Source organism: Argopecten irradians, chromosome 6 (assembly GCF_041381155.1).
Source record: "Argopecten irradians isolate NY chromosome 6, Ai_NY, whole genome shotgun sequence".
NCBI classification, from domain to species: domain Eukaryota; kingdom Metazoa; phylum Mollusca; class Bivalvia; order Pectinida; family Pectinidae; genus Argopecten; species Argopecten irradians.
The window spans coordinates 45473848-45501833 of NC_091139.1; the positions used below are offsets into that span (position 1 = coordinate 45473848).

Consider the following 27986-nt stretch of genomic DNA (forward strand, 5'->3'; position numbering starts at 1 on the left):
ATATATAATGTCTCAATTGATGACCATTTCTGCGTCTTCTTCCATGTGGCATTTAAAGCGATTGTAAATAATTTTACTACTAATAAGCATTGGTTGTAATAACTTGACAGGATAATTGTTTAATTACAATTTAACACGACACCTCTCGAGTTGTGAGGGGAAATTGCTTTAATCTTCCCTATGTGCCAGGCAGGTGTGAGACCAATGGTGTAAAGGGACCGTCTTGGTTGTTTCCATTAACTAACAGACACGTTTTTTTCTTGTTTCCGGTTAAAAGGTGTTGACAGGATGGTTATAGATATCACTTAACGTTTCATCTTATGTCAGGATCCCAGATTTACCCAAAGTTCAGTTGGTGCATTCACCTATCAAGACGAACTTTGGGACCGTTTATACATTAAATATTTAAGGAATTGTTTGTTTTTTTTTTTAATTTTTTGTTGTTGTTTAATGGTGTGTAAACTGCATTTGTTGGACAGATATTTTTATGTTGAAAACGCAGTTTACACACCAGTAAACAACAACAACAAAAATTAAAAAAACATTCCTTATCTAAACATTTCAACCGACTATTCCTTTTAGATTTAATGTTCCTATAAAATAAAACTGTCCAACAGATATTTTATTTATTTTTCTTTCAGAAAGATGTTCAAAACGCATATGATATTTAAACATAACATCAACATTCAAACACACATTCACACAAGTCAATCATTTAAGTTCAACTGTCTACTAAAGTATTCAACAGATATCTGTACATTTTATTATTGCTTGGTTAAGACTATAAAATAAATATTGAAAACAGTTTGATAGTCCCCCTGTCACTTGGCGTTAGAACAAAACACATCCTGTGACCATTTGAAATGTTACTGTGTTGATTTTTACTGTGAGAGCTGTTGGCGTGATGTTTGAAATCAGCTGATCGATGCACGAGAATTGTTGTATTCATAGTGTATTCATTTAAAGTTATAGGTGCCGTAACTAGCTCTGACGCGGATAAAAACCATCATGCACACACACACTTTCACACTCTTATATACTGGCCTTATATTTTTTTACTATTTATAAATTTGAAATCTTTTCTTTTATATATTTATATTTGTAGTTACTTGTATGCATTAAAATAATTTCATTAATATCATTTGAAAAATCATTAGATCCAGATAAAAGAATTTCAAAATTAATAAAACCTATCAGATTAGAAATAGCAGTTATGTGGTGTCTGACATCAGAGAATAAAGTACAGTCAAGAAAAAATGTTTCGAATTTTCAATTGGAGCACCACACAAACATGAACCATCATCAGTCAAATGATCAGATAATTTATCATAGTTTAGATCACTGGCATTGTTGCGTAATTGACATAAAAGTATATTTAAATTCCTTGGTTCAAAATTCTTGAATATTTTAGAGGTTAAAGAAGGGAAGGTTGGTTTTAACTTTCCTTTGAAAGACGAAAAAGAGGTAGAATTTCTGATAGTTGTATAATTATAGGTTTTACGATGCAAGAGATTTTTTAACTTCCTTTGAAAGACGAAAAAGAGGTAGAATTTCTGTTAGTTGTATAATTATAGGTTTTACGATGTAAGACATTTTGTTCATTCTTTACTTCACTAGATCTGTTATTAACAAAGGATTAAATTGAATTATTGGTCTAGTATCTTTATCATGAGGCTACATGAGTCTCCCCCGAACATCAGCTCTGGGTAAGATGGGGTGTTTTTATAGGGGTTAATTAAAGGTGTACATGTGTTGATATGGAGCTAAGTCTGTCTCAAAAGTGTTCTCGTTGCAAGATCACAGGTAAATCTCGGGTAAATCAACTCACCTGGTAGGTGATCAGCAAACCAGTAACTGTTGATTATTGTAAAGCTGCTACAGAATACATTTTTGTGTTATTTTTCACCGTAATAAGTGTAAATATTTTACAGAAATAATATAACTTGCTTTAGTTTTCAGATTTATAATAATATAGACTTAAAAACATCTATAAAACATCTGTAGTAAAATTTGTCCCATTTATAGTTTCTTATTAATTTAAACTTGGTTATTTTTAGTTATAGTGTAAATACATGTACATAGAAATACTGTACTAAATAATTGAATTGAAACGTATTTTATTGTTGAATAATAAAAGGATTGGACACGAGTGATATCAACTTATTCAGTCCTTTCCTTAATAATACTCTGCAAAATAATATGATATAAATCATCACGTGATGACAACAAAATACGACAAAAAAACAAAATGTATAATAATATATTTTTTGGAGAGAGAGGGAAAGATAGAGAGAGAGAGAGCGTTGTGAAAAGAGATGAAGAGAAAGAATGTGAGATATTTTTTTAACACGAGTTACGTCTAGTTTAGTTTACATGAAATCAAAATCTATTACAAGACCTTATAAATCTATGTACATGGTTGAAAATAATTGTATTTTGGCCTACAGAAAATTCAGGACTTCCAAAAACTATTAGAGTACATGTACTTGTAAATTTATGTTGACATTCAGCTCATCTAAATTATGAAATAAAACAAGGTTTTGAGTTTCAAATTATTTAAGCTCAAAGATGATTGTCCTCTGTAAAGGTGTCATCTTTATCATGGCTTCACCTCCGTGCTTGTCACGTGAACTAAACCTGTGTCTTGTTAGAACTTTCGAATTCTTGATATCCAAAAATGAATTCTTGAAATCCAAAAATGAATTATTGATATCCAAAAATATTTTTTGATATCCAAAAATACTATTTGAAATACGATATCAATAAATCGAATTTTGGATATCAAGAATTCGAACTTTGGACATCCAAAAAGCGGAGAAAATAGTACAACGGCGCCCCATACTTATGCAGCTATGGTTAAAGGGACATAACTCGAGATGAACTCTACGATCGGTAGCAATCGTTTTGCATATTTTGATGGGGCGAAAATAACCGGTCGTTATGGATCGATTGATTTGACCTATGTTACCTTGAATGCATGACCCCATACTTGATGCAACCCCCAGATGAAATATCAAAAGAATTGTGTTAATTCAACATTTTTTCACTGTGAAAAAAGGTCATACATGATAAACTTATTTTGACAGTGGTCTATCATGTTACAGGTCTACGTATGCTGTAATCGATCTTTGATGTAAATGTGTTCTACAACAATTGTACTGTTGTTGCATATATGACCTGTGTGACCTTGAATATAATTCTAAGGTGTTAACAAAAAGGCATTTGCATTTGCAGGAACACATGCATGTCATAATGTTTTTGAAATATGTTTCAAACTTTCGGGTAATATCGGAAAACCGAGTTGCATCACGTCACCGACATCGGCGTTACCCGTATAGATCGGAACCTCCCGAGTCATATCACGTGGCCAACATCGGCAATACCTGTACAGATCGGATCAGTTCGGAGAGTTCCGAGCTATTTTATACCAATGTACACGTTAAAAATAAATATTTACATTTAATTGTTTAATAACTTTGAGAATACGAATTTTACAAACCTCTGTCAATATGGAAAGTTTAAAACTTAGAGAGGCGGAGAAAAATAAGTAGAACACTTGAAATACTTTTTCTATGCCAAAAATACAGCAAGTCACAGACCATACAACTTTACACGTGTACAGTACACGTTACCAATCAATATTTAAATTTAATCGTTTGATAACTTTGCGAATACGAACTTTACAAAAGTCGGTAAATATCGAAAAACTTAGAGAGGCGGAGAAAAAATATGTAACACTCTAAATACTTTTTCTATGCCAAAAAAAGGACTGCAGTACTTACAGTACTTTGATTTTCTATAGCAAGAATTGTACTGAACATATATAAGATTTCCCTCATCTACTCCGACAGAAACGTATCAAAATAGACCTAAATGTTTTAGAAGTCAGCCATGGAGATTATTTACCAACCGCAATATCGGAGAAATTTCCGGCAATCTGCGGAAATACGAGTTGCTTATTGACAACAAGGTAACTGTACGAGTTATCTTCCCTGGTGCTCCACTTGGTGGCGCTGAATCTTTATTCGCCAATCACAATCGGTGTAATTCCGCGAATTTTAAAACGTAGAGGTGTATGAGGAGGTTGGTGAAAGTTAGGTTAAACATAAAATCAAGATGGATTTGAGAGATGCCTACAAAATCAAATCATCAACGATTGATGCAAAGGAATTACGCTTGAACAGGAGGTCAATAGATTGGAAAAGAAATCGTCTAGAGGAAGCGAATAAAGGCAGGCGTATTGTAGATCTGTCGCCCCTTCAAGAACTCACCAACTCAGGATCGAACTCGCAAATAATTTACGAAGGGAAAACACCAACGAAAGGACAGACAACAAACGGTATACAAACATAAGCTAATTTCAAAATTATTTCATGCTGTACTAGATTACCGGTTGTCACGACAGTTTTGAGTACTTAAAAACAAACATCGAGTTTCCGCAACTTCTATAGTCCACAATGACATTGACATAGTGGAGTGGCTAAGGTTGATTTTTCAGCAAAAATCGTTCAAAGTTTGAAGAAAGCATGAACAGTTGCGTATGGCTTCTTTAGTACATAAGATTTCAGGAAGAAAATGGACCGTAAAATATCACGGCCCCTGGAGGTCGCCATATTGGTTTTCAAAATAGCCGCCAAAAACACACATTCTGCGACCAATATCTCATGTTCTATAACTAGCTTTACCCTAACCTTAAACGTCTACACCCATATTATTGATACTTAGGAACATTCTGGTAGTGTTAAACTTCATAACAATACTACACACTGTTAAACCATACACTCAGTCCAGCAAAAATTCTTAGGCATAACACTACAACATAAACTTTGCTGGGATAAACACATAAACAACATCACATCATACACAATAGGGCTGCCGCGGTGTACCGGTATATTGGTTTATTGCAATGCATATGCGCGCACCACCAAAAAATATTGTACCGCAATACAGTCTTCCTGGTTTTTTTTTACTATATATTTTCTTAGTATCATAATTTTATTAATTTGATATAATTAAAATGTCCTGTCATTAAAACAGAACCAGAAAGTTGTATTTGTTTTCCTTTCCGATGATATGAAGGTAATTTGGTAATGATAACTAACTCGATGAATGTTACAGATAATAGTAAAAGAAAAGTCAAGACCCAAGAGGAATACAAACGAGAATTTACCAAATGGAAAAAAGAAAAAGAATTGAAAAGGAAACTGGAAAAGAGAAATCAGAAGCCTCTATTTAAAGTATATCATGTGGCCCATGACGATACCAGCATATATAACAAAAATGCTAAGAAGGGGAGTTCTACTTTTGTACCATCTAAAACTAAACAGGTACAGTTGAGTACTGTGTTATAAAATGATACATACTACTTGTCTTTAGTAGTTTTTCATTCTTTTACTCAAGGTAACTTTAAGATATATTTCTGCTGGCAGCTGGTAACTATCCAGTGGCAGTCCTCGCTAAGTATCAATTCTTCCCAATGTATCTATTTAAGCAATCTTTTTGCAGAAATTTTGTTGATATGAAAATACACATACACTTTCGAGAATCAGCTCTCAGCAAGAACGTCAGTCCAGACCATGAAACATCTAAAAGTTTTGACATAGCCAATTACAGATGACATTATGAAATATTACATCAATTTATATTGACATTTATTTGTCAATAAAAAATGATGTATCTGAATTTAGAAGTCGAAGATAATTTCACAATCTGATGGAGTGATGCCTGGTGGCTAGCCAGTATTTAAACTGTTTGGTTCATAAGTGTTTAAAATTTTCTGATCTGATCACATCTTACAAATTTTTATCGTGCCCACTAAATAAGCATGAATTAATTTATCATAATAATACTAAGGTAACTGTAGTGTTACAGCCCTCATTGATGCAGCCCCGACTCTTAGTTCATTGTAATCATAATAAATCTGTCATTTTAGAAAATAGTGGAACCAGAGGCCCAAGTAATCAAAGCTCCTGCCAAAATACCTGCTGTGAAGTCAAAGAAACCAGAGGTACGTATATATATGCCATATATGCAATTTTACATTAATATTCTATGTCTATTTTGTCAGGTTTTCACCAAGTTGGAATGAATGTGTAAATTTGTCTGAAACCAGGAGATGTTTTTGCTGTCTACTATAACACATTACTTATACGTTTGTAGTTACTCAAAGTTAATAGATAAATAATGGATATGCATAATATCTCGAAGAGATTCGAGTAGAGATAAATCTTATTGATTACATGAATTGCACTTAAAATCTTATTCTAGATCCCAGGGAGTAGATCTTTCTAGAAATTTAGCAGAGAAACTGTTTATAAATCCAAGCAAGTAATTTATAAATATTTATACAAAAAGTAGTGATTAATCAATTAGTCATCTAATGATTATTGGTTTTACAAGCTATTTTCCTACTGGCAATTCTTGATACAAACCTCATAATTTTACTTGCAATTTTATCTTTAAATATGCTTTTTTATATGTTTAGGTATCTAAACCAGTCTCTAAGGTTTCGGCTCTTGCTCCAGTAACAGGACGAGTTACTTCGTCACAAAATGCTGCCAAAGAAAACAAAAATGTGAACATACAATCCAAACCTAACAGGCCAACAACAAGGAGCACAAGGACTTCTCAGAAACAGAAAATATGTGGTAATTAAGTTTTAGGATTGATATATATATATGTGGTAATTAAGTTTTGGGATTGATATATATATATATATATAAGTCCTTCCATCACTTTCTGAGTGAGAGAGGAGTATTTGTGTGTTATGACGTCATTTGTTATGCGATCATATATAATGCCGTGCTTTTTCATGGAAAATAATGTGAGTTTCGCTTACAAAATAAGGACACCTGGCAGAATGGATACCTACCTGTAAGGGAGGAAACTTGTAACATACTTAGATAGAACAGTTTTGTGTAACATACTTAGATAGAACAGTTTTGTGTAACATGCTTAGATAGAACAGTTTTGTGTAACATGCTTAGATAGAACAGTTTTGTGTAACATGCTTAGATAGAACAGTTTTTGTGTCTCTTACAACAGAGTTGTCAATGTGATATGTAGGGATAGCTAACTTATGTAAATGTTCAGGTTTTTATGTTTAGCTCTAGTGAAGTATTTCTGACAAAGAATAAGAGTCAAACGGGTGTTAGTTTGAATAATTTGATGATACAGATGGAAATTTACAATTATGACAGATTCTGTGAAGACATCTGCAAGTAAAAAGAATGTGAATGAAAAGAAAGTCGCTGGAAAGACATCTGCAAGTAAAAAGAATGTCAATGAAAAGAAAGTCGCTGGAAAAAAGAAGCCGTCAAATCTGAACTTAGAGAAAGTATCAACTAGCAGAGGAATTTCCTTTGCCCCGGACGATTTCACATTCAGTGCTCCATCTAGTGTCTCCACATATGAGTTTAAAACACTCAGCCCTGCCAGCACCGCTGGCTTCCTCTACCCCGCCACCACATCTTTCATCAGCACAGATCCTAAAAGGTATAGATACCAAATAATTTTCTATATTGTTAATTAAGTCTGGGAGTGTTTAACTTAATTAGTATCGGGTCTTAAGTAAATGTGAAAATTATCTGGACTGTAAATTAAAGTAAACTTGTCCAGTCATAACATGTCCAATAACCAGATTAAATGTTTGTAATTGTGGAGATCGCCACCTCATAACTAAATACATGCAGTGATAGTGTATTATTGTTGAATGTAATGAAAGCCACTGAATATATATATTAGTGTATTATTGTTGAATGTAATGAAAGCCACTGAATATATATATTAGTGTATTATTGTTGAATGTAATGAAAGCCACTGATCTATATATATTAGTGTATTATTACATTACAAAGTCATGTGAGGCACTGATACAATCAACTATCTTGTTTGCCCAGTTGTACATTGTTGATTTTGAGTTTTAATCAAAAACAAAATAGCAAGAAAGGTTTTCATATCACTGACCACGGAAATTAGTTTGATCTTTCAAAATAAACGGGAAAAATTGAGAAGTTGAGAGAAGATAAGTTACAGTGTAACTTCCCAAAACCGAACCTTCTTAAAACCGATCACCTCTAGAAACCGAACATGGATGTCATGTACGAAATTAATTCCTCTTTATTAATAGTATATAAAACTTCCCAAAACCGATCCCTCCCAATTCCGAATACCAGACCAATTTTGAGATTGGAATAGTTAAATGTAACTAAAATACACTTCTGAAAACTGGCCTTACCTGAGCGACACCGATAGATTGCATTGAGGTCTGATCAACCGACCGTGAAATACACATGTACCTGTACCATAGTTGTCTCATGCCATGTCCTGGGGCATGTATACAGATGTGAAGGCTATAGGTACACGGTAATTATACCCGAGATGGTGGTGTAATTATTTAATCATGTCTATTGTTTAGATATTTAACTAAGGTCTACCACGCGCACACTGTTTGCTTACTGTAGGAAAACAAGCAGAGCTAATAATAAAGAGAAAGTTTCGTATTCAAATCACACAGGTTTTTATTTACATATGTAGTTGTCGGATAATGTAAATTATCTGTATGAAGAAGCCGAAGCCATGTACTGTTTTAGAAAATGACTATGTCATATAATGACCGGCATCGACTGATCATCATGTAGGTAATTAGACCATATAATTTGATTCTTGACGTAACCGGAAGCGATCGGCCGTATGTAGGTTATTGTAGACGAGAACATTCCCAAGAACATTCACGCAATTAACTAACTAAACTACGTTTATAAGCGGTAACAAAGTCAAGATTGTTGTAATCCATTCCTTTTAAATGTATGATTCTCTCTTTTGTGATAACATTCACATTAACAATCAATATCGGTCGGTTTTAACGAACACTAGGCATACATAGCAGTACACTAGTGTAAAAAACGACTTCCGATCGATTAAATCCGGATCGTAGTTATCGGTATTCAGTTCCCTTATCCAAACCGAACCCTCTCTAAACCGGCCGAAATTATATGCACCGACCATGATCGGTTTCAGGAGGTTCCACTGTATATCTAATATGATTGATGATGGTACTCCGGTTCTGACGTTCTCTGGAGGATCTCCTGTTATACATTGGTTAGAATGATTACACGAACCCGGCCTACTGTACCTTTCAGCCGGGAACGAAATGGTGCCTATGTGTTGTAGTGGAGCACTGCCTCAGAAAATCACTCACAATTTTCTATACTTTGTTGTAGGTTTCCAATTATTTGAATCATATACATGTATTAAAAAATTATTTTTGTCCAAAAGAAACATAACGACCATTCTTAATATCTACTTTACTACTCATATGTCTTCAAATTCATAATTTGTAGACTTGTCGTATAATTTTCCTTTGAAAAAGACCATCATATTTATATGTGAAAAAATAATGTTTCGCTGTGAATATGATATTTATGGGGTTCAATTTTATTGCCTAGTAGATAAATGATAAAAAATAAGAAGGATAGAATGCATACAGACGTTTTAATAATGGTTTGCATAATCATTACTTTGCTCCATTAGCAGTAATAGGCGTCACCAATTGTAGCTCTAAAGACGACACCATTATCTGTCTAAAAGTGTTTTGAGCTACAATATTGCAGCTATACATTAGTGTGATACCATGAGGATATTACCGCGGTATTAAGAATACCTGTGGATAAAGAGGACCCAATTTTTTCTTTTGTTTTTTACAGATGTTCTACTCCCAAACCACATTCTCATGAAGAAGGTAAGATCTCCCAACATGTATAATTATTCAGAAAAACATGTCTTTCAATTTGAAAATGTCTGAATGTAGCAAAAAATCAACACAAAATACAATGTACAGTTAACATGTCTAAACTGGACCCTGTACAACCCGGAAACTTGTCCATACTGATTAAATTGTGTGGTCCCAGCATATTTATAAATAAAATATAGTACCTAAAACCTGTATAATCCAGAACCTGTCTTCTCTGTTAACCGGACTTATCTTGGTAATTTTACTCCACTTTGCAAAATTAACTTTGGCAAACCGGAGATGGTGTTTTCACAACACGGCACGATTAAAACAAGCACTATCCATTCACAACACGGCAACGATCAAAACAAGCACTATCCATTCACAACATGGCACGATCAAAACAAGCACTATCCATTCACAACACGGCACGATCAAAACAAGCACTATCCATTCACAACACGGCAAGATCAAAACAAGCACAATCCATTCACAACACGGCATGATCAAAACAAGCACTATCCATTCACAACACGGCACGATCAAAACAAGCACTATCCATTCACAACACGGCACGATCAAAACAAGCACTATCTATTCACAACACATGTACAGCACGATAAAAAAAAGCACTATCCATTCACAACACGGCACGATCAAAACAAGCACAATCCATTCACAACACGGCACAATAAAAAATGCACTATCCATTCACAACACGGCACTATCAAAACAAGCACTATCCATTCACAACACGGCATGATCAAAACAAGCACTATTCATTCACACCTTTGATTCAATGCTACTTTCCAATGATGAGACGCCTACGGGAGTTTTACCTGTACTGAAGACAGTGACAGCTTTTCACTTGTACATGTTTTATGAATACTTTTCATGTAATCATACCCTGCCTCCATTCCATTACTGGTAAGGTTTGTATAATTTTATATACTGTTGAAGTAAAATATTGTAAGTTATACCTTATAAGTAAACTTACAAAACTTTATAACGAGAAGTATCATGGCGGCAGATTGAGCCGTATCGGAGATGTGAACCATTGGAATGTGCTTACAATACAATAGACATGGAGCTGGGTCAATAAATGATCAGATTATTTTAGAAATGTTGGATATTGCTGAATTAATAATCGCAAATTTATTTGACGTCATTTCCATTACTGGACGTTTAACAACACTATGGTTGATGGGAAGTAGTCGTATTTGCCGTCATTCAGAACTACGTCATCGCAGATAACCATGAAAAGGTTATATTCTCTACAAACCAGACACCTGTATTAATGGAAAAAATTGACTGGTCCCGTTAACATCCGGTTTAGACAAGTTATACTGTACATGGCAGGTCACCATACACAGGTTTTATAAAATGACCATTAAATCTCAATTTGGTCAATTATTAATTGAAATGAAGGAATTTTTGCTTGCCATGGTCTCAGATAAGGGGTAGGAGACATTAGTTAATTGGCCTATAGTTGTTTCATTCTGTGTGTAACTTTGTTGTAGACTCAGGTGTCAATACAGTGGACTGTTCTTTAATGCTTGCTGACGTCTCCACAAGGTCTCGGACATCTGCTTCAAAAGTGAATGGTGTGGACACATCGTACCAAAGGTTACCAAAGGCTATACCTGAAACAAGGCGGGTCACACGTAGTCTCCGACAGTCCATTTTGGATACGACCACACCAGTGACTGAAGTCCATGACCAATCAGACTGTCAGTCTACAACTAAAACCTGCGAGCAGACAGACATATCTAAGGATACAGAGTCTGGTAATTGTGTAAAGCTCAGTGCTACACCCTTGGACATGAAAAAAGGTGACAAAGCTGTCCCGAAGAGAATGACGCGAAGTCTGAGGCGGTCCCTATGTATGTCACCTCCGTCAGAGGCTCTAGATTCTCCAAAGAAGGTGTTCACTCCAAAACACAAAGCAAAGCAAGTACCTGTGCTGGCCACTACTGAGGAAGTTGAAAGTTCAAAGTCAAGCACTATCCATTCACAACACCCCCACTAAAGAAAGCGATGTGAATCAGACACCAGAAAGAAGAAATACCAGACAGACTATGAGCAACTTTGCAACATTTGCACCTCCTAGTAATGACTGTCTGGTGTTGTCAGGGCCTCGTAGTAAGAAGAAGAGGAGGAAGACGCAGCATGATCACCCAGTCAATCCAAAGAGTCCAGGAGAATGGTAAGAATGGTTCATCTTCTAGTTTATAACAAAAGGATGTAATATTTCATAGCCAAACCTGAAGGCTCTGTGTGCGACCACCAAAGAGTCCAGAAGAATGGTAAGAATGGTTCATCTTCTAGATTATAACAAAAGGATGTAATATTTCATAGCCAAACCTGAAGGCTCTGTGTGCGACCACCAAAGAGTCCAGAAGAATGGTAAGAATGGTTCATCTTCTAGTTTATAACAAAAGGATGTAATATTTCATAGCCAAACCTGAAGGCTCGGTGTGCGACCACCAAAGAGTCCAGAAGAATGGTAAGAATGGTTCATCTTCTAGTTTATAACAAAAGGATGTAATATTTCATAGCCAAACCTGAAGGCTCGGTGTGCGACCACCAAAGAGTCCAGAAGAATGGTAAGAATGGTTCATCTTCTAGATTATAACAAAAGGATGTAATATTTCATAGCAAAACCTGAAGGCTCTGTGTGCGACCACCAAAGAGTCCAGAAGAATGGTAAGAATGGTTCATCTTCTAGATTATAACAAAAGGACCTAATATTTCATAGCAAAACCTGAAGGCTCGGTGTGTGACCACCAAAGAGTCCAGAAGAATGGTAAGAATGGTTTATCTTCTAGATTATAACAAAAGGACCTAATATTTCATAGCCAAACCTGAAGGCTCGGTGTGTGACCACCAAAGAGTCCAGAAGAATGGTAAGAATGGTTCATCTTCTAGATTATAACAAAAGGACCTAATATTTCATAGCCAAACCTGAAGGCTCGGTGTGTGACCACCAAAGAGTCCAGAAGAATGGTAAGAATGGTTCATCTTCTAGATTATAACAAAAGGATGTAATATTTCATAGCCAAACCAGAAGGCTCGGTGTGCGACCACCAAAGAGTCCAGAAGAATGGTAAGAATGGTTCATCTTCTAGATTATAACAAAAGGACCTAATATTTCATAGCCAAACCTGAAGGCTCGGTGTGTGACCACCAAAGAGTCCAGAAGAATGGTAAGAATGGTTCATCTTCTAGATTATAACAAAAGGATGTAATATTTCATAGCCAAACCTGAAGGCTCTGTGTGTGACCACCAAAGAGTCCAGAAGAATGGTAAGAATGGTTCATCTTCTAGATTATAACAAAAGGATGTAATATTTCATAGCCAAACCTGAAGGCTCGGTGTGTGACCACCAAAGAGTCCAGAAGAATGGTAAGAATGGTTCATCTTCTAGATTATAACAAAAGGACCTAATATTTCATAGCCAAACCTGAAGGCTCTGTGTGCGACCACCAAAGAGTCCAGAAGAATGGTAAGAATGGTTCATCTTCTAGATTATAACAAAAGGATGTAATATTTCATAGCCAAACCTGAAGGCTCTGTGTGCGACCACCAAAGAGTCCAGAAGAATGGTAAGAACGGTTCATCTTCTAGATTATAACAAAAGGATGTAATATTTCATAGCCAAACCTGAAGGCTCTGTGTGCGACCACCAAAGAGTCCAGAAGAATGGTAAGAACGGTTCATCTTCTAGATTATAACAAAAGGATGTAATATTTCATAGCCAAACCTGAAGGCTCGTGTGCGACCACCAAAGAGTCCAGAAGAATGGTAAGAACGGTTCATCTTCTAGATTATAACAAAAGGATGTAATATTTCATAGCCAAACCTGAAGGCTCGGTGTGCGACCACCAAAGAGTCCAGAAGAATGGTAAGAATGGTTCATCTTCTAGATTATAACAAAAGGATGTAATATTTCATAGCCAAACCTGAAGGCTCTGTGTGCGACCACCAAAGAGTCCAGAAGAATGGTAAGAATGGTTCATCTTCTAGTTTATAACAAAAGGATGTAATATTTCATAGCCAAACCTGAAGGCTCGGTGTGCGACCACCAAAGAGTCTAGAAGAATGGTAAGATGGTTCATCTTCTAGATTATAACAAAAGGACGTAATATTTCATAGCCAAACCTGAAGGCTCTGTGTGTGACCATTGAAGAGAAGTTAGTTTGGTACTTTTAGGTACATCAAAAGGGTTGAACAGTGGTTTACTGTGGGGGCGCTGCTGTCTGTAATTTCCAAAGGAAGTCTGCAGGCCTGTGATCCATGATTGGTCTGGTTTTTAATCCCCCCTGAAACAAGTTTGCGGGGGATATTAAATTAAGCTCCGTCCATCCGAGATTCTTTTCCAGTCTATAACTCAAAAAACATTCAAAGCAGCTCCTTGAAACTTTCTGTATATATAAGACAAGTGGCCCTAGTTGTGCCTTTTGCTATTGCAGACCTTCAATTTTTTTTAAATTTTTAGATCAGCTGACCATAGGTCATGGTGACCTATTGCGATAGTCTTTTGTCCGTGGTCGTGCTTTGTCCGTTAATATTTCCTTATGAACGTGATAACTTGTGTAAATATTCACCAAGCTTAATGCCACGCTTTGCCGCTTCTTGTTTCTCCTTAACTGACTTCAGTTTTGCTATGAAATATTCCAGGGGTGGATATAATGACAGTGATCACTGGGGATTTGAGGATAGGGAGAGTGGAAGGTCCTGCAATCAAACTTGATAGATTATGTGGGTAAATCAGTACTAAGCATTGTTAAAAAAACTTTTTTTTTTTAAATTTAAAGAGGTAGTGGGGTCTTCGAATTCCTGCACTGTGGTTAATTTTGGAAAAATCTAATTATGGAAAGGTTATTCCATGAAAATATTTACCCCACACCAGAGTTCAGGACGCAAGTTCAACTTTCATTAACTGCCACAGTTTTAAACATGATTCCAACCATTCAAAGAAATGGTTTTATGATATGTGTATTGTGGAGTCTGAGGGTGTATGAGTTATTATAGCAGTTCTGATTATACCTAATGACACATAGCTTGATATTTTTGTCAAAAACCTTTAATGGCAGTTTGAAAACAATATTCTTTTTTAGGGTCAAACTACTGAAGAACAGTCCTATGGTAGAAATGAACAGAAGAACACCAAGAACAACACCTTTAGGTAATAACATTTTAGAACGTATACTAGTTAAACATGGCGAACTCTGTACGAAAATCAGTGATGCATAATAATTGAAGGTGGGGGGCGAGCGACAGGATAGTTTTATAGTGGGACAGTGTTACAAGTAAGTTTTTTTCTAGTCCAAGATACATTGCTGTGAAGGACTGGCGTTGACATGCACTTGTTAAGTTTTCTTCTTGAGTCATGTCGTGTTGTTTGCCGGACAGATGAGTGTCCGACTAACCGAAATTTGACAATTTCCTGATGTTTCATTGAGTATAACAATACTTCTACAGTATGGTCTATGGTGTCAGAACTATATATAAAATTAAAGATAAATAAATTAATTATCTGTCTTTCAATCGAGACTAATGCCAGCCGCATAACTTGAACAGTTATTTCACAAACATGTTTTCCCCGAAAATTGGGTCGTTTTACCAGGCCAATCGAGTTACTCACCTTGATTATATATTGACATATATATTGTCAGACGAGTTTAATACCTATGCGTTAGATTATATAGGGACACAGTCAGGACCGTACGACCAATTTGACAAATGGGAGGTATTAAAGGAATCGGGGTTCGTTTTGGAGGAGTTATACTGTATAAATATCAGTCTCCGGATTTAATGTATCGGAATATATATTTCGACTCATGGGACACAGATTACAGAAAACCAAGCTAACCCCCGGCTAAGATACGACTTTACTGAATAACGCAGTTACGAGTACTGCTGTCATAGAAATCAAAGATTCAATTCTTCCTGATCTGTTGGAGAAAAATGTGGATTAGTTACTATGGAAAAGACTGTTGTGATTGAGACTTATATAGAGGTGATATGTTTCAATAATAATATAATAATGTTTGATAATACCAATTAAAAAGATGTGGCAGTGTTGTATGTTTTTGCTATTTTCTGAATTTTCTCTCTCGTGAAAGATTGTTATAAATTGTTAAAGCATATATATAAAGCTTTCAGTAGATGATTAACTTTACTGTTGTAGAACCTCTGCTGGGACTCGACTTAGATATGGAGTTTGATGTTGACCAGCAGACATCACAGCCAACATGCGAGACAGAAACTGGCACAATGTCACTTCAGTCGACAGAATTACCGAATGCTCTGTCCGCCACGGTAAATGTGACTGTACCATGTACACCTCAGACTGACTCAGCTCCATGTCAACAACTTACGTCCACAGTAACTCAAGGTATTGTCTATGTAGTTAGTATTATTGTTGTATTAATCTTTGCTTTATCGTCCCCTTGTATCATCACCTGTTGCAGTGTATGAAGCATTTATAAAATGCCTCGAGCTCAACTCAACAACGTATATACATACCCAGCCTATTATACCTTTCAGCCGGGTACGAAATGGTGCCTATGTGTCTTAGTGGTGCATTGCCTCAGAAAATCACTCGGACACAATTTTCTATACTTTTTTGTATGTTTTCAATTATTTTAAGAGTATACATGCATATATATATTACTTTTGTCCACAACAAACATAACTACCTTTCTTAATATCTATCGTACCGCTCACAAGACGTCAAATTCACAATTTGTAGACCTGCGTATAATTTTCCTTCGAGATGACCTTCAAATTTATATGTGAAAAAATAAGTCCTCTTTGTGAATTTTATATTTTATACAGTTAAGTTTTATTATCTAGTAGGTAAGTGATATAAAACAAGTACGATAAAATCACCAGGGCTAATCGTACAAACCAGGCCACGCTATTTCACTCGCACACAGTATAGATGGGTATGCCATATCATTGTTGAAAAGTGTGATTTTTTCCTGTGACTGCTACGTACACAGATGTGTTGATAGATTTATATGTAATGACTATCCTGTGTCTGCTACACAGATGTGTTGATAGATTTATATGTAATGACTATCCTGTGTCTGCTACACAGATGTGATGATAGATTTATATGTAATGACTATCCTGTGTCTGCTACACAGATGTGATGATAGATTTATATGTAATGACTATCCTGTGTCTGCTACACAGATGTGTTGATAGATTTATATGTAATGACTATCCTGTGTCTGCTACACAGATGTGTTGATAGATTTATATGTAATGACTATCCTGTGTCTGCTACACAGATGTGATGATAGATTTATATGTAATGACTATCCTGTGTCTGCTACACAGATGTGTTGATAGATTTATATGTAATGACTATCCTGTGTCTGCTACACAGATGTGTTGATAGATTTATATGTAATGACTATCCTGTGTCTGCTACACAGATGTGATGATAGATTTATATGTAATGACTATCCTGTGTCTGCTACACAGATGTGTTGATAGATTTATATGTAATGACTATCTGTGTCTGTAAAATGATAGATTATATGTAATGACTATCCTGTGTCTGCTACACAGATGTGATGATAGATTTATATGTAATGACTATCCTGTGTCTGCTACACAGATGTGTTGATAGATTTATATGTAACGACTATCCTGTGTCTGCTACACATTGTGATAGATGATGATGATTGATGATTTATATGTAATGACTATCCTGTGTCTGCTACACAGATGTGATGATAGATTTATATGTAATGACTATCCTGTGTCTGCTACACAGATGTGATGATAGATTTATATGTAATGACTATCCTGTGTCTGCTACACAGATGTGATGATAGATTTATATGTAATGACTATCCTGTGTCTGCTACACAGATGTGATGATAGATTTATATGTAATGACTATCCTGTGTTGCTACACAGATGTGATGATAGATTTATATGTAATGACTATCCTGTGTCTGCTACACAGATGTGATGATAGATTTATATGTAATGACTATCCTGTGTCTGCTACACAGATGTGATGATAGATTTATATGTAATGACTATCCTGTGTCTGCTACACAGATGTGTGATAGTTTATATGTAATGACTATCCTGTGTCTGCTACACAGATGTGATGATAGATTTATATGTAATGACTATCCTGTGTCTGCTACACAGATGTGATGATAGATTTATATGTAATGACTATCCTGTGTCTGCTACACAGATGTGATGATAGATTTATATGTAATGACTATCCTGTGTCTGCTACACAGATGTGATGATAGATTTATATGTAATGACTATCCTGTGTCTGCTACACAGATGTGATGATAGATTTATATGTAATGACTATCCTGTGTCTGCTACACAGATGTGATGATAGATTTATATGTAATGACTATCCTGTGTCTGCTACACAGATGTGATGATAGATTTATATGTAATGACTATCCTGTGTCTGCTACACAGATGTGTTGATAGATTTATATGTAACGACTATCCTGTGTCTGCTACACAGATGTGATGATAGATTTATATGTAATGACTATCCTGTGTCTGCTACACAGATGTGATGATAGATTTATATGTAATGACTATCCTGTGTCTGCTACACAGATGTGATGATAGATTTATATGTAATGACTATCCTGTGTCTGCTACACAGATGTGATGATAGATTTATATGTAATGACTATCCTGTGTCTGCTACACAGATGTGATGATAGATTTATATGTAATGACTATCCTGTGTCTGCTACACAGATGTGATGATAGATTTATATGTAATGACTATCCTGTGTCTGCTACACAGATGTGATGATAGATTTATATGTAATGACTATCCTGTGTCTGCTACACAGATGTGATGATAGATTTATATGTAATGACTATCCTGTGTCTGCTACACAGATGTGATGATAGATTTATATGTAATGACTATCCTGTGTCTGCTACACAGATGTGATGATAGATTTATATGTAATGACTATCCTGTGTCTGCTACACAGATGTGATGATAGATTTATATGTAATGACTATCCTGTGTCTGCTACACAGATGTGATGATAGATTTATATGTAATGACTATCCTGTGTCTGCTACACAGATGTGTTGATAGATTTATATGTAATGACTATCCTGTGTCTGCTACACAGATGTGATGATAGATTTATATGTAATGACTATCCTGTGTCTGCTACACAGATGTGATGATAGATTTATATGTAATGACTATCCTGTGTCTGCTACACAGATGTGTTGATAGATTTATATGTAACGACTATCCTGTGTCTGCTACACAGATGTGTTGATAGATTTATATGTAATGACTATCCTGTGTCTGCTACACAGATGTGATGATAGATTTATATGTAATGACTATCCTGTGTCTGCTACACAGATGTGTTGATAGATTTATATGTAATGACTATCCTGTGTCTGCTACACAGATGTGATGATAGATTTATATGTAATGACTATCCTGTGTCTGCTACACAGATGTGTTGATAGATTTATATGTAATGACTATCCTGTGTCTGCTACACAGATGTGTTGATAGATTTATATGTAATGACTATCCTGTGTCTGCTACACAGATGTGATGATAGATTTATATGTAATGACTATCCTGTGTCTGCTACACAGATGTGATGATAGATTTATATGTAATGACTATCCTGTGTCTGCTACACAGATGTGATGATAGATTTATATGTAATGACTATCCTGTGTCTGCTACATACACAGATGTGATGATAGATTTATATGTAATGACTATCCTGTGTCTGCTACACAGATGTGTTGATAGATTTATATGTAATGACTATCCTGTGTCTGCTACACAGATGTGTTGATAGATTTATATGTAATGACTATCCTGTGTCTGCTACACAGATGTGATGATAGATTTATATGTAATGACTATCCTGTGTCTGCTACACAGATGTGATGATAGATTTATATGTAATGACTATCCTGTGTCTGCTACACAGATGTGATGATAGATTTATATGTAATGACTATCCTGTGTCTGCTACACAGATGTGATGATAGATTTATATGTAATGACTATCCTGTGTCTGCTACACAGATGTGATGATAGATTTATATGTAATGACTATCCTGTGTCTGCTACACAGATGTGATGATAGATTTATATGTAATGACTATCCTGTGTCTGCTACACAGATGTGATGATAGATTTATATGTAATGACTATCCTGTGTCTGCTACACAGATGTGTTGATAGATTTATATGTAATGACTATCCTGTGTCTGCTACACAGATGTGATGATAGATTTATATGTAATGACTATCCTGTGTCTGCTACACAGATGTGTTGATAGATTTATATGTAATGACTATCCTGTGTCTGCTACACAGATGTGATGATAGATTTATATGTAATGACTATCCTGTGTCTGCTACACAGATGTGTGATAGATTTATATGTAATGACTATCCTGTGTCTGCTACACAGATGTGATGATAGATTTATATGTAATGACTATCCTGTGTCTGCTACACAGATGTGATGATAGATTTATATGTAATGACTATCCTGTGTCTGCTACACTGATGATAGATTTATATGTAATGACTATCCTGTGTCTGCTACACAGATGTGATGATGTATTTATATGTAATGACTATCCTGTGTCTGCTACACAGATGTGTTGATAGATTTATATGTAATGACTATCCTGTGTCTGCTACACAGATGTGATGATAGATTTATATGTAATGACTATCCTGTGTCTGCTACACAGATGTGTTGATAGATTTATATGTAATGACTATCCTGTGTCTGCTACACAGATGTGATGATAGATTTATATGTAATGACTATCCTGTGTCTGCTACACAGATGTGATGATAGATTTATATGTAATGACTATCCTGTGTCTGCTACACAGATGTGTTGATAGATTTATATGTAATGACTATCCTGTGTCTGCTACACAGATGTGATGATAGATTTATATGTAATGACTATCCTGTGTCTGCTACACAGATGTGATTTATAGATTTATATGTAATGTATGACTATCCTGTGTCTGCTACACAGATGTGATGATAGATTTATATGTAATGACTATCCTGTGTCTGCTACACAGATGTGATGATAGATTTATATGTAATGACTATCCTGTGTCTGCTACACAGATGTGATGATAGATTTATATGTAATGACTATCCTGTGTCTGCTACACAGATGTGTTTGATAGATTTATATGTAATGACTATCCTGTGTCTGCTACACAGATGTGATGATAGATTTATATGTAATGACTATCCTGTGTCTGCTACACAGAGTTGTGTGACTATAAAAACAATTCCCTCAGTAAAATGTGTAACCTGGAACCCTCAAGTCAAAAGTTAGCCCAAGGTCAGTAAAAACCATTCCCTAAGTAAAATGTGTGACTGGAACCCCCAAGTCAAAAGTTAGCCCAAGGTCAGTAAAAACCATTCCCTAAGTAAAATGTGTGACTGGAACCCTCAAGTCAAAAGTTAGCCCAAGGTCAGTAAAAACCATTCCCTAAGTAAAATGTGTGACTGGAACCCCCAAGTCAAAAGTTAGCCCAAGGTCAGTAAAAACCATTCCCTAAGTAAAATGTGTGACTGGAACCCCCAAGTCAAAAGTTAGCCCAAGGTCAGTATAACTTAGCTTGGTTCAACTTTGCTGTTCAAAATGCATTGTTTTAACATCAAGATATTCTTGAACTTTGTAAATATTTTTGTAATTATGGTCTCCTTATTAATAAGGACAAAGTGCAACTTGAGAGTTCATCTTATCCTTCTGAACTCCACAGCTCTTGTTGATGAACTTTTAGTTGTGGCTATTATAAAACTGTACTTGAATGTGTTGTACAGGAGATCCCTGCGAACAAGGAGGTCATTGTTTGATACGTCATCACCTTCTTCTGCTAAGGAATCCGAAAGCGACAATGATTTCCTCAAATATATCCAACCAAGCAGCACAACAGTATCACAAGCCACGAACAACGTCAATGCTCTGGATGACGAATGTGACGCCTGGGACCCGTCCACAGCCTTTTCTGCTTCAGGTAGGGATTGTATGTTTTAGTAATTATTAGGTCACCTGAGACGAAGCCAAACCCCATGGAAAATTTTACTGGATCCCACTGGGATCCCAGTGGGATAATTGGGCGGGATTCCCAATCTATCCCACTGGGATCCCAGTCAAATCCCACTGAGATCCAGTCAAATCCCACCATTGGTTCACAGTCAATCTCAGCGGGATACCGGTACAAAATCCCGAAGAGATCTTAGAGAAATATTCAAGTGAATCCTATCTTTTGCAATATTGAATATAATTGTGCTTTTTCAATGAACAAAAAAAAAATATATTTGAATGCAGTTCTATTTCCAAAGAATTTTCCTGAAATAAAACTTGAGATGTGTTACAACAGCTATAGACAATTAACAAAAAGATCTTGTCAACTCAAGCCATTCCTTGACTTTCAAATGTTATTGAATTTTTGAATAGCACTAAAGCTTTGTTCTCTTCATAATCATGTTAACTTACAAAGCTACACACAGACAAAATATTATTTAAATTCAGTTAAAACTTATAAATGCTAATTATTGCCCCAATTGCCTAATTGTAACTTATTTATCAATAAATGACTTTGCACTTTCATCACTCGGAAAGATCATGCTTCAAGATTACTGGTCATTTCTATTAAAAAAATATTACTGTAAATGCAATCTATGAATTTCTCTGTCTGGGACCAATACTTTTCCTCATATACATTGACGATTTCCACGAATACCTGAAACACAGCAAACTACGTCTCTTTGCCGATGACAGCTTTATACACAAGGAAATACACAAACAGCAGGACACACTACAGCTACAAGTAGACTTACATGGAGCAGCACACTGGGCACATGACTGGCTGATGTCATTCCACCCAGACAAATGTAACATCATTAGCATCACACCAAAACGACATAAAATACACCATAACTACACACTCTTAAATCACACATTAAAACATGTTCAGGACAGCAAATACTTTGGGGCTACACTGCAACACAACCTATGCTGGGACAAACACATAAACAACATCACTTAAGCTTCCAATGCTAACAAATCGCTCGGCATCCTGAAACGCAACCTAAAAATCAACTCGCCACATATAAAAGAACATGCTTACAAGGCACTCACTAGACTCAAACTAGAATACTGCTCTTCTGTATGGGACCCATACCACCCACACCAGATCACACAAATGGAAAAAATACAATGCAGAACAGCACGCTACATACAAAACAGATATATCACATTACAAGTTCAGTAACAGACATGATACACCAACTATAACTACCATCACTACACACACGCAGAATACAGTCAAGACTTATACTTCTGTACAAAATCACGCACAAACTAGTCGCAGTCAACACACAAATACTCGCCAAAACAGACAGCAGAACGAGACAGGCACACCCACACACATTTAGACATATCTCTGCTACCAAAGACACATACAAATACTCCTTCTTCCCACATACAATTACACAATGGAATCTCTAACCGGTAGCAGCAGTACAAAGCACAACACTCGAGGACTTCAAGTCTGTTCCAACCATTATATAGCTTACAGTTAAAAATACAGCTGAACCCTGGTAACTCAAACTTATATACCTGGTAACTAAATACTATGTTTACTCTGAAGTACATACACACGTATATCTATAAATGTTTTATCCTCTCATGTTTTCATCCTTAAATTTGTTTACATCATATTTTCAGATTATGTGAAGAAAGATTCGCCAGCTGTTTCAAGACGGCGCTCATCCAGTCTCAAACAGCTACCATCAACACAGCGGCGTCGCTCCACTAGACGCAGTGTACACTTCTCCACTTCTCCAACAACTGAACACACACCTGAATTAGAAAACATAACGGATGGTAAGTTAGAGGGAAAAAATAAACAATTACAGTCTCAAATGTTGTTGTAAACAGCTTAGAAACATGTCAAAAGGCCACACCAATATCAAAAATAGTTCTTTGGGAATTTGAAATTAAAAATTGGAGCAAGAGCTCGAGGGTGGAATTTTTTTTATCTTTTTTTTATTGGTAGAAATCAGAGCGAGCAGGTTGTAAAATGCTATATTTTAATATATGTATGACTTAACATGTTCAAATTCATTATATTTTAGTGTTATTTGCTTGGTATTGTTCTTGAAATGTTTTGTTGGCTTTTAATAGTAGTAGAAATAAATTTCAAAGGTAATGTATAATCTTCTTGTCAATTTTGTATGATCACATCATATAACATTTTCTAACATTTTTTAACAGTTTTGATATAGCATCTAAATAGAATGCATTTGAAAAAAATTTATTTAGGATGGGATGGTGATTTATGCTTTATTAATCTGATGCAAGTCATAGGAATTTGAAGTTGTTTCAGTTAGAAAAAATAGTAACAACCACTTTAGGCTACATTTAAAATATCTTAGAAGTCAATGCATGGACTCAAAAATAATTCTTATATTTTCTGGTGATCAACTTATGATATAATAATAATTGATGTTTCTCATATAAGTTTCGTTTTACTGAGACAATACCACAACAATATAAAAATATTATGAAAAAACACCCTTCACTAGTGTATAATTTTGATATGATACTAAAATATCAAATAATTAACATTAATTTAAAGAAAAAAATGTCCGTTTAATGTATCCCCGGAAAGCTTCGATAAAGTGAAATTGTTTTTTGTGCGTTCACCACAATATCAAATGCTGATTTTCTACAAGATTCTAGGCCTAAAATATATATAGTCATGATCGCTTTCTCACGATCACATGCTGATTTCCAGCAAAATAAATATTCAATAAATTTCATACATATCTCACCACAATTATTTAACAACATATGATGAGAAGCTATTTGGATACAACCTTTAGTTGGAGGTTTTGAAGAATGCGATATTTAATTGTTAATAATGTTTTCAAAATATAACCGTCAGTCACTAACGACTCGAACGTCAACCCTGGCAAAACATAACAAGACCAATGTTAACAACATTCTGTTGCCGTGCATGGGACGTCCCCTGTTCCTGATTTAACACTCACTACACAGATTGTCATCTTTCCTCTTGCTTTACTTTGGCTATTAAGTTACAGTTGTAGAAAGCGACCAACGAAAGCATGTTTACATCCTGCGCCATTTTTTTCCCGTTTTCCGATTGATTCAAGCGTGTGTGCGACCAAAATGCGAGAAAAAAATATTAAAAACTGGAATTCGTTTGTCAAAATACGGAACTTGGAAAACAGGAGCGGGATAATTTTTTAACATATTGTCATAGGGTCAAATGTACTACGTTCATTTGACTGTGTCGTGTATTTGTTGCGTTACCGTTTACAGGGAGTGTGTCCTGTTTACCTGTGTGCCTATTTATAGTTAGTCCATGTGTGTCCAGGTGTCCTGTCAGTCTTAGCTTGTTTAGCCTGTTTGTCCGGTTTGTGTACGGGTATGTTTGTGCGTGCATGCAGGAGTATACATGTAGGGGTGTGTCTGTGAGTGGGTATATAAGTAGTGTGCAAGGGGGGGAGCGCGACGTTAGACATTTCATTTGCGGAGCTGAACTAGCCTTTCTAGGTTACTCCGAGACACAGGGACTCCTTACTCCACGACACTTCCGACTAATTGTTACCAACTAGTCCAAGGGGTTTTGTTCCCGCTTCAAATAACCATATGTAGACGACGCGCTCCTGTGAGAGTAATAAAGAACCAACAGAAGTAAACCACGTCTTTGTTTATTTCTATCACATATTTTTCTGAAATCTTAATTTTAGGGAATGGGAATTTCTGACGAACTATTTTTCAAATTGGTGTGGCCTAATGTCATTCGCTGGCCTGTATTACTGAAATGTAATTAGATACACCTATAGGATAATTAGAAAATTTGTTTGTTCTCTTGAAGGTGAGACTGAAAGATGACACCAGGTTCTTTTAAACTGTCAAACACGAGGCTTCATTAAAACTTGGCAAGCTTCATGCTTGACAAGTTCAGAATGTTAGTCTTAAATTTTTAGCCCACTATCATCAGATGGGATTGATCGGTCAACAAGATGGCCTTCAGGATTTTGATAGTTAAAATTTGTTACCATTATTCCTCAGAAAGTACTGAAGGGATCTCTCTCAAATATCACATGTAAAATCCCCTTAGGACTTTAGTTGTGGATATTGCATTTATGGACCGATTGATCAACAAGATGGCCGACAGGTAGCCATCTCGGATTTTGATAATTGAAGTTTGTTAGTGTTATATATTTTAAAAAGTACTGAAGCGATCCGTTTAAAATTATTTGTAAGTTCCCCTAGGACTATAGTTGTGCTTATTGCATTTTCGAACCAATCGGTCAACAAGATGACCGAGAGGTAGCCATCTTGGATTTTGATAATTGAAGTTTGTTAGTGTTATATATGTCAGAAAGTACTGAAAGAATCTTTCTCAAATTTCATATGTAGTAATATGTAATAAAAGTTTGAAAAGCAGAGAAAAGATCTCTCTTTCCATTGTCAGACGTAGATCATTCTTTGGTGGGTGCCAAGATCCCTCTGGGATCTCTTATGATAGTTTTAAGTTTGAAAAGCAGAGAAAAGATCCCTCTTTCATTTGTCAGACATAGATCAATCTTTGGTGGGCGCCAAGATCCCTCTGGGATCTCTTATGATAGTTTTAAGTTTGAAAAGCAGAGAAAAGATCCCTCTTTCATTTGTCAGACATAGATCAATCTTTGGTGGGCGCCAAGATCCCTCTGGGATCTTTTGTTGAGATTCTCTGGCCTCGCCCTACAGAGTATAAACATTGTTGACAGGGTATTCCTTCATTTCAGTGGCTGGGGCTGTCAGTGAGGATATGCTGTTGTTTACACCACCAGGACACAAGTCCTCCATACAGCTCCACGATTACGTTAGTAATTCTATGAATGCTGGTGCTACTCCTGCCTGTCGGAATCCTGTAAGTATTTATCAGACTTTAGCTCAAGGGAAATATCCCCTTTGATGTTATATACATTTTTCTCTCCATTCAAAATTAGGTAAATGAATGTTTTATTAACCACTTACAATAATAAACTTGTAATTATCATGAATACTTGAGTTTAGTGAGCATATTGTAATATTTAAATACAAGATCATTTAGATGAGTGTGGTAAATTTAAGAACCTTTAAATTATCGGCTCACTGTTGATATTGCAGTTACGATTACTTTATAAACAATTTGAAAAAATATTTATATATTCAGTGGAAATTTCCAAAATGCAAGTTGTCATCTGTCCCAGTATAATTATCGCACAGAGCAGTGGCGAGAACCTACGTGGTGTGCATAAATTTACACAAGGAATCTTACATGTTTGGTGTAGTTAGTTCATAATAAATCATTTTAGGCTATTGACATAGGTAGTCTTATGTTATAAATATTAATCATAAACCTTTAATTTTTGTTTTGGAAGTATAGTTTTCCTAAAGCATATATGCCACATGGACATGGCCAAATTTTGTCAGGGCAAGGAGAAGTTGATTTTTCCTGGGCTTAGTGCTTAGCTGAAAGATTTGTAATGTGAAGATGTGATTATTGAAGATGAAATTTGAATTCAAATAATGCTTTATAACAGGTACTTTGTACATTTCAGCGACCAAGTTTGTTGTACACGCCTCCTGAGAATGCTTCACCATTGTCCAGAACCACGACACATACAGAGATTCCGACAGATATCCTCGTATCATTCACACCCTGAATGGGCGCAGTCATACATCAAAACAACGCCGACATTTGAACTTGTTTATTGTTTGATATACTGGAATCCCCAATGGATGTCTTTGTGTGATAGAGCATGTGAGAGAAAAAGAGGAAAGAATGAAGTTGTGTCTGTCTTAAAAGTGTCTCCAAATTTGTATCCAACATATCTGAATACATATTCAACTGTACAAAGTTTGATTGACAACATGTTATGATTATATTCATGTATCTGTACTTGGCCATATTGACCACTATAATATAGTCGGCGTATACTCCTGACAGACCTATGGACTGTAATAACAATGTTGACATTGTTAGACCTTCCTATCACAAGGTCTCGCGTCAAATTAAATTAAATCAGACAGGAAACCGAAAATAGGCTGAGCATTTCAGTTAGATTATCATGTGGACTCCTAGGTGGTAGAATTTAATATATAAAACTGTTAGTAAGACTTTCCTATA

General features: G+C 35.7%; 1 protein-coding gene across 1 annotated transcript; it reads left to right on the plus strand.

The window, feature by feature from the left end:
• The first annotated feature begins 4028 nt into the window (after window positions 1-4028).
• LOC138326123 (uncharacterized) lies at window positions 4029-27799 on the plus strand. Its single transcript, XM_069272255.1, is given in 16 exon segments — window positions 4029-4339; window positions 5119-5327; window positions 5933-6007; window positions 6485-6647; window positions 7200-7494; window positions 9705-9739; window positions 11251-11744; window positions 11746-11936; window positions 14852-14919; window positions 15925-16206; window positions 21056-21130; window positions 21352-21394; window positions 21616-21809; window positions 23525-23683; window positions 26620-26744; window positions 27418-27799. Coding segments are annotated over 16 exon segments (2736 nt in total). The 5' UTR covers window positions 4029-4116; the 3' UTR covers window positions 27523-27799.
• Window positions 27800-27986: the final 187 nt, after the last annotated feature.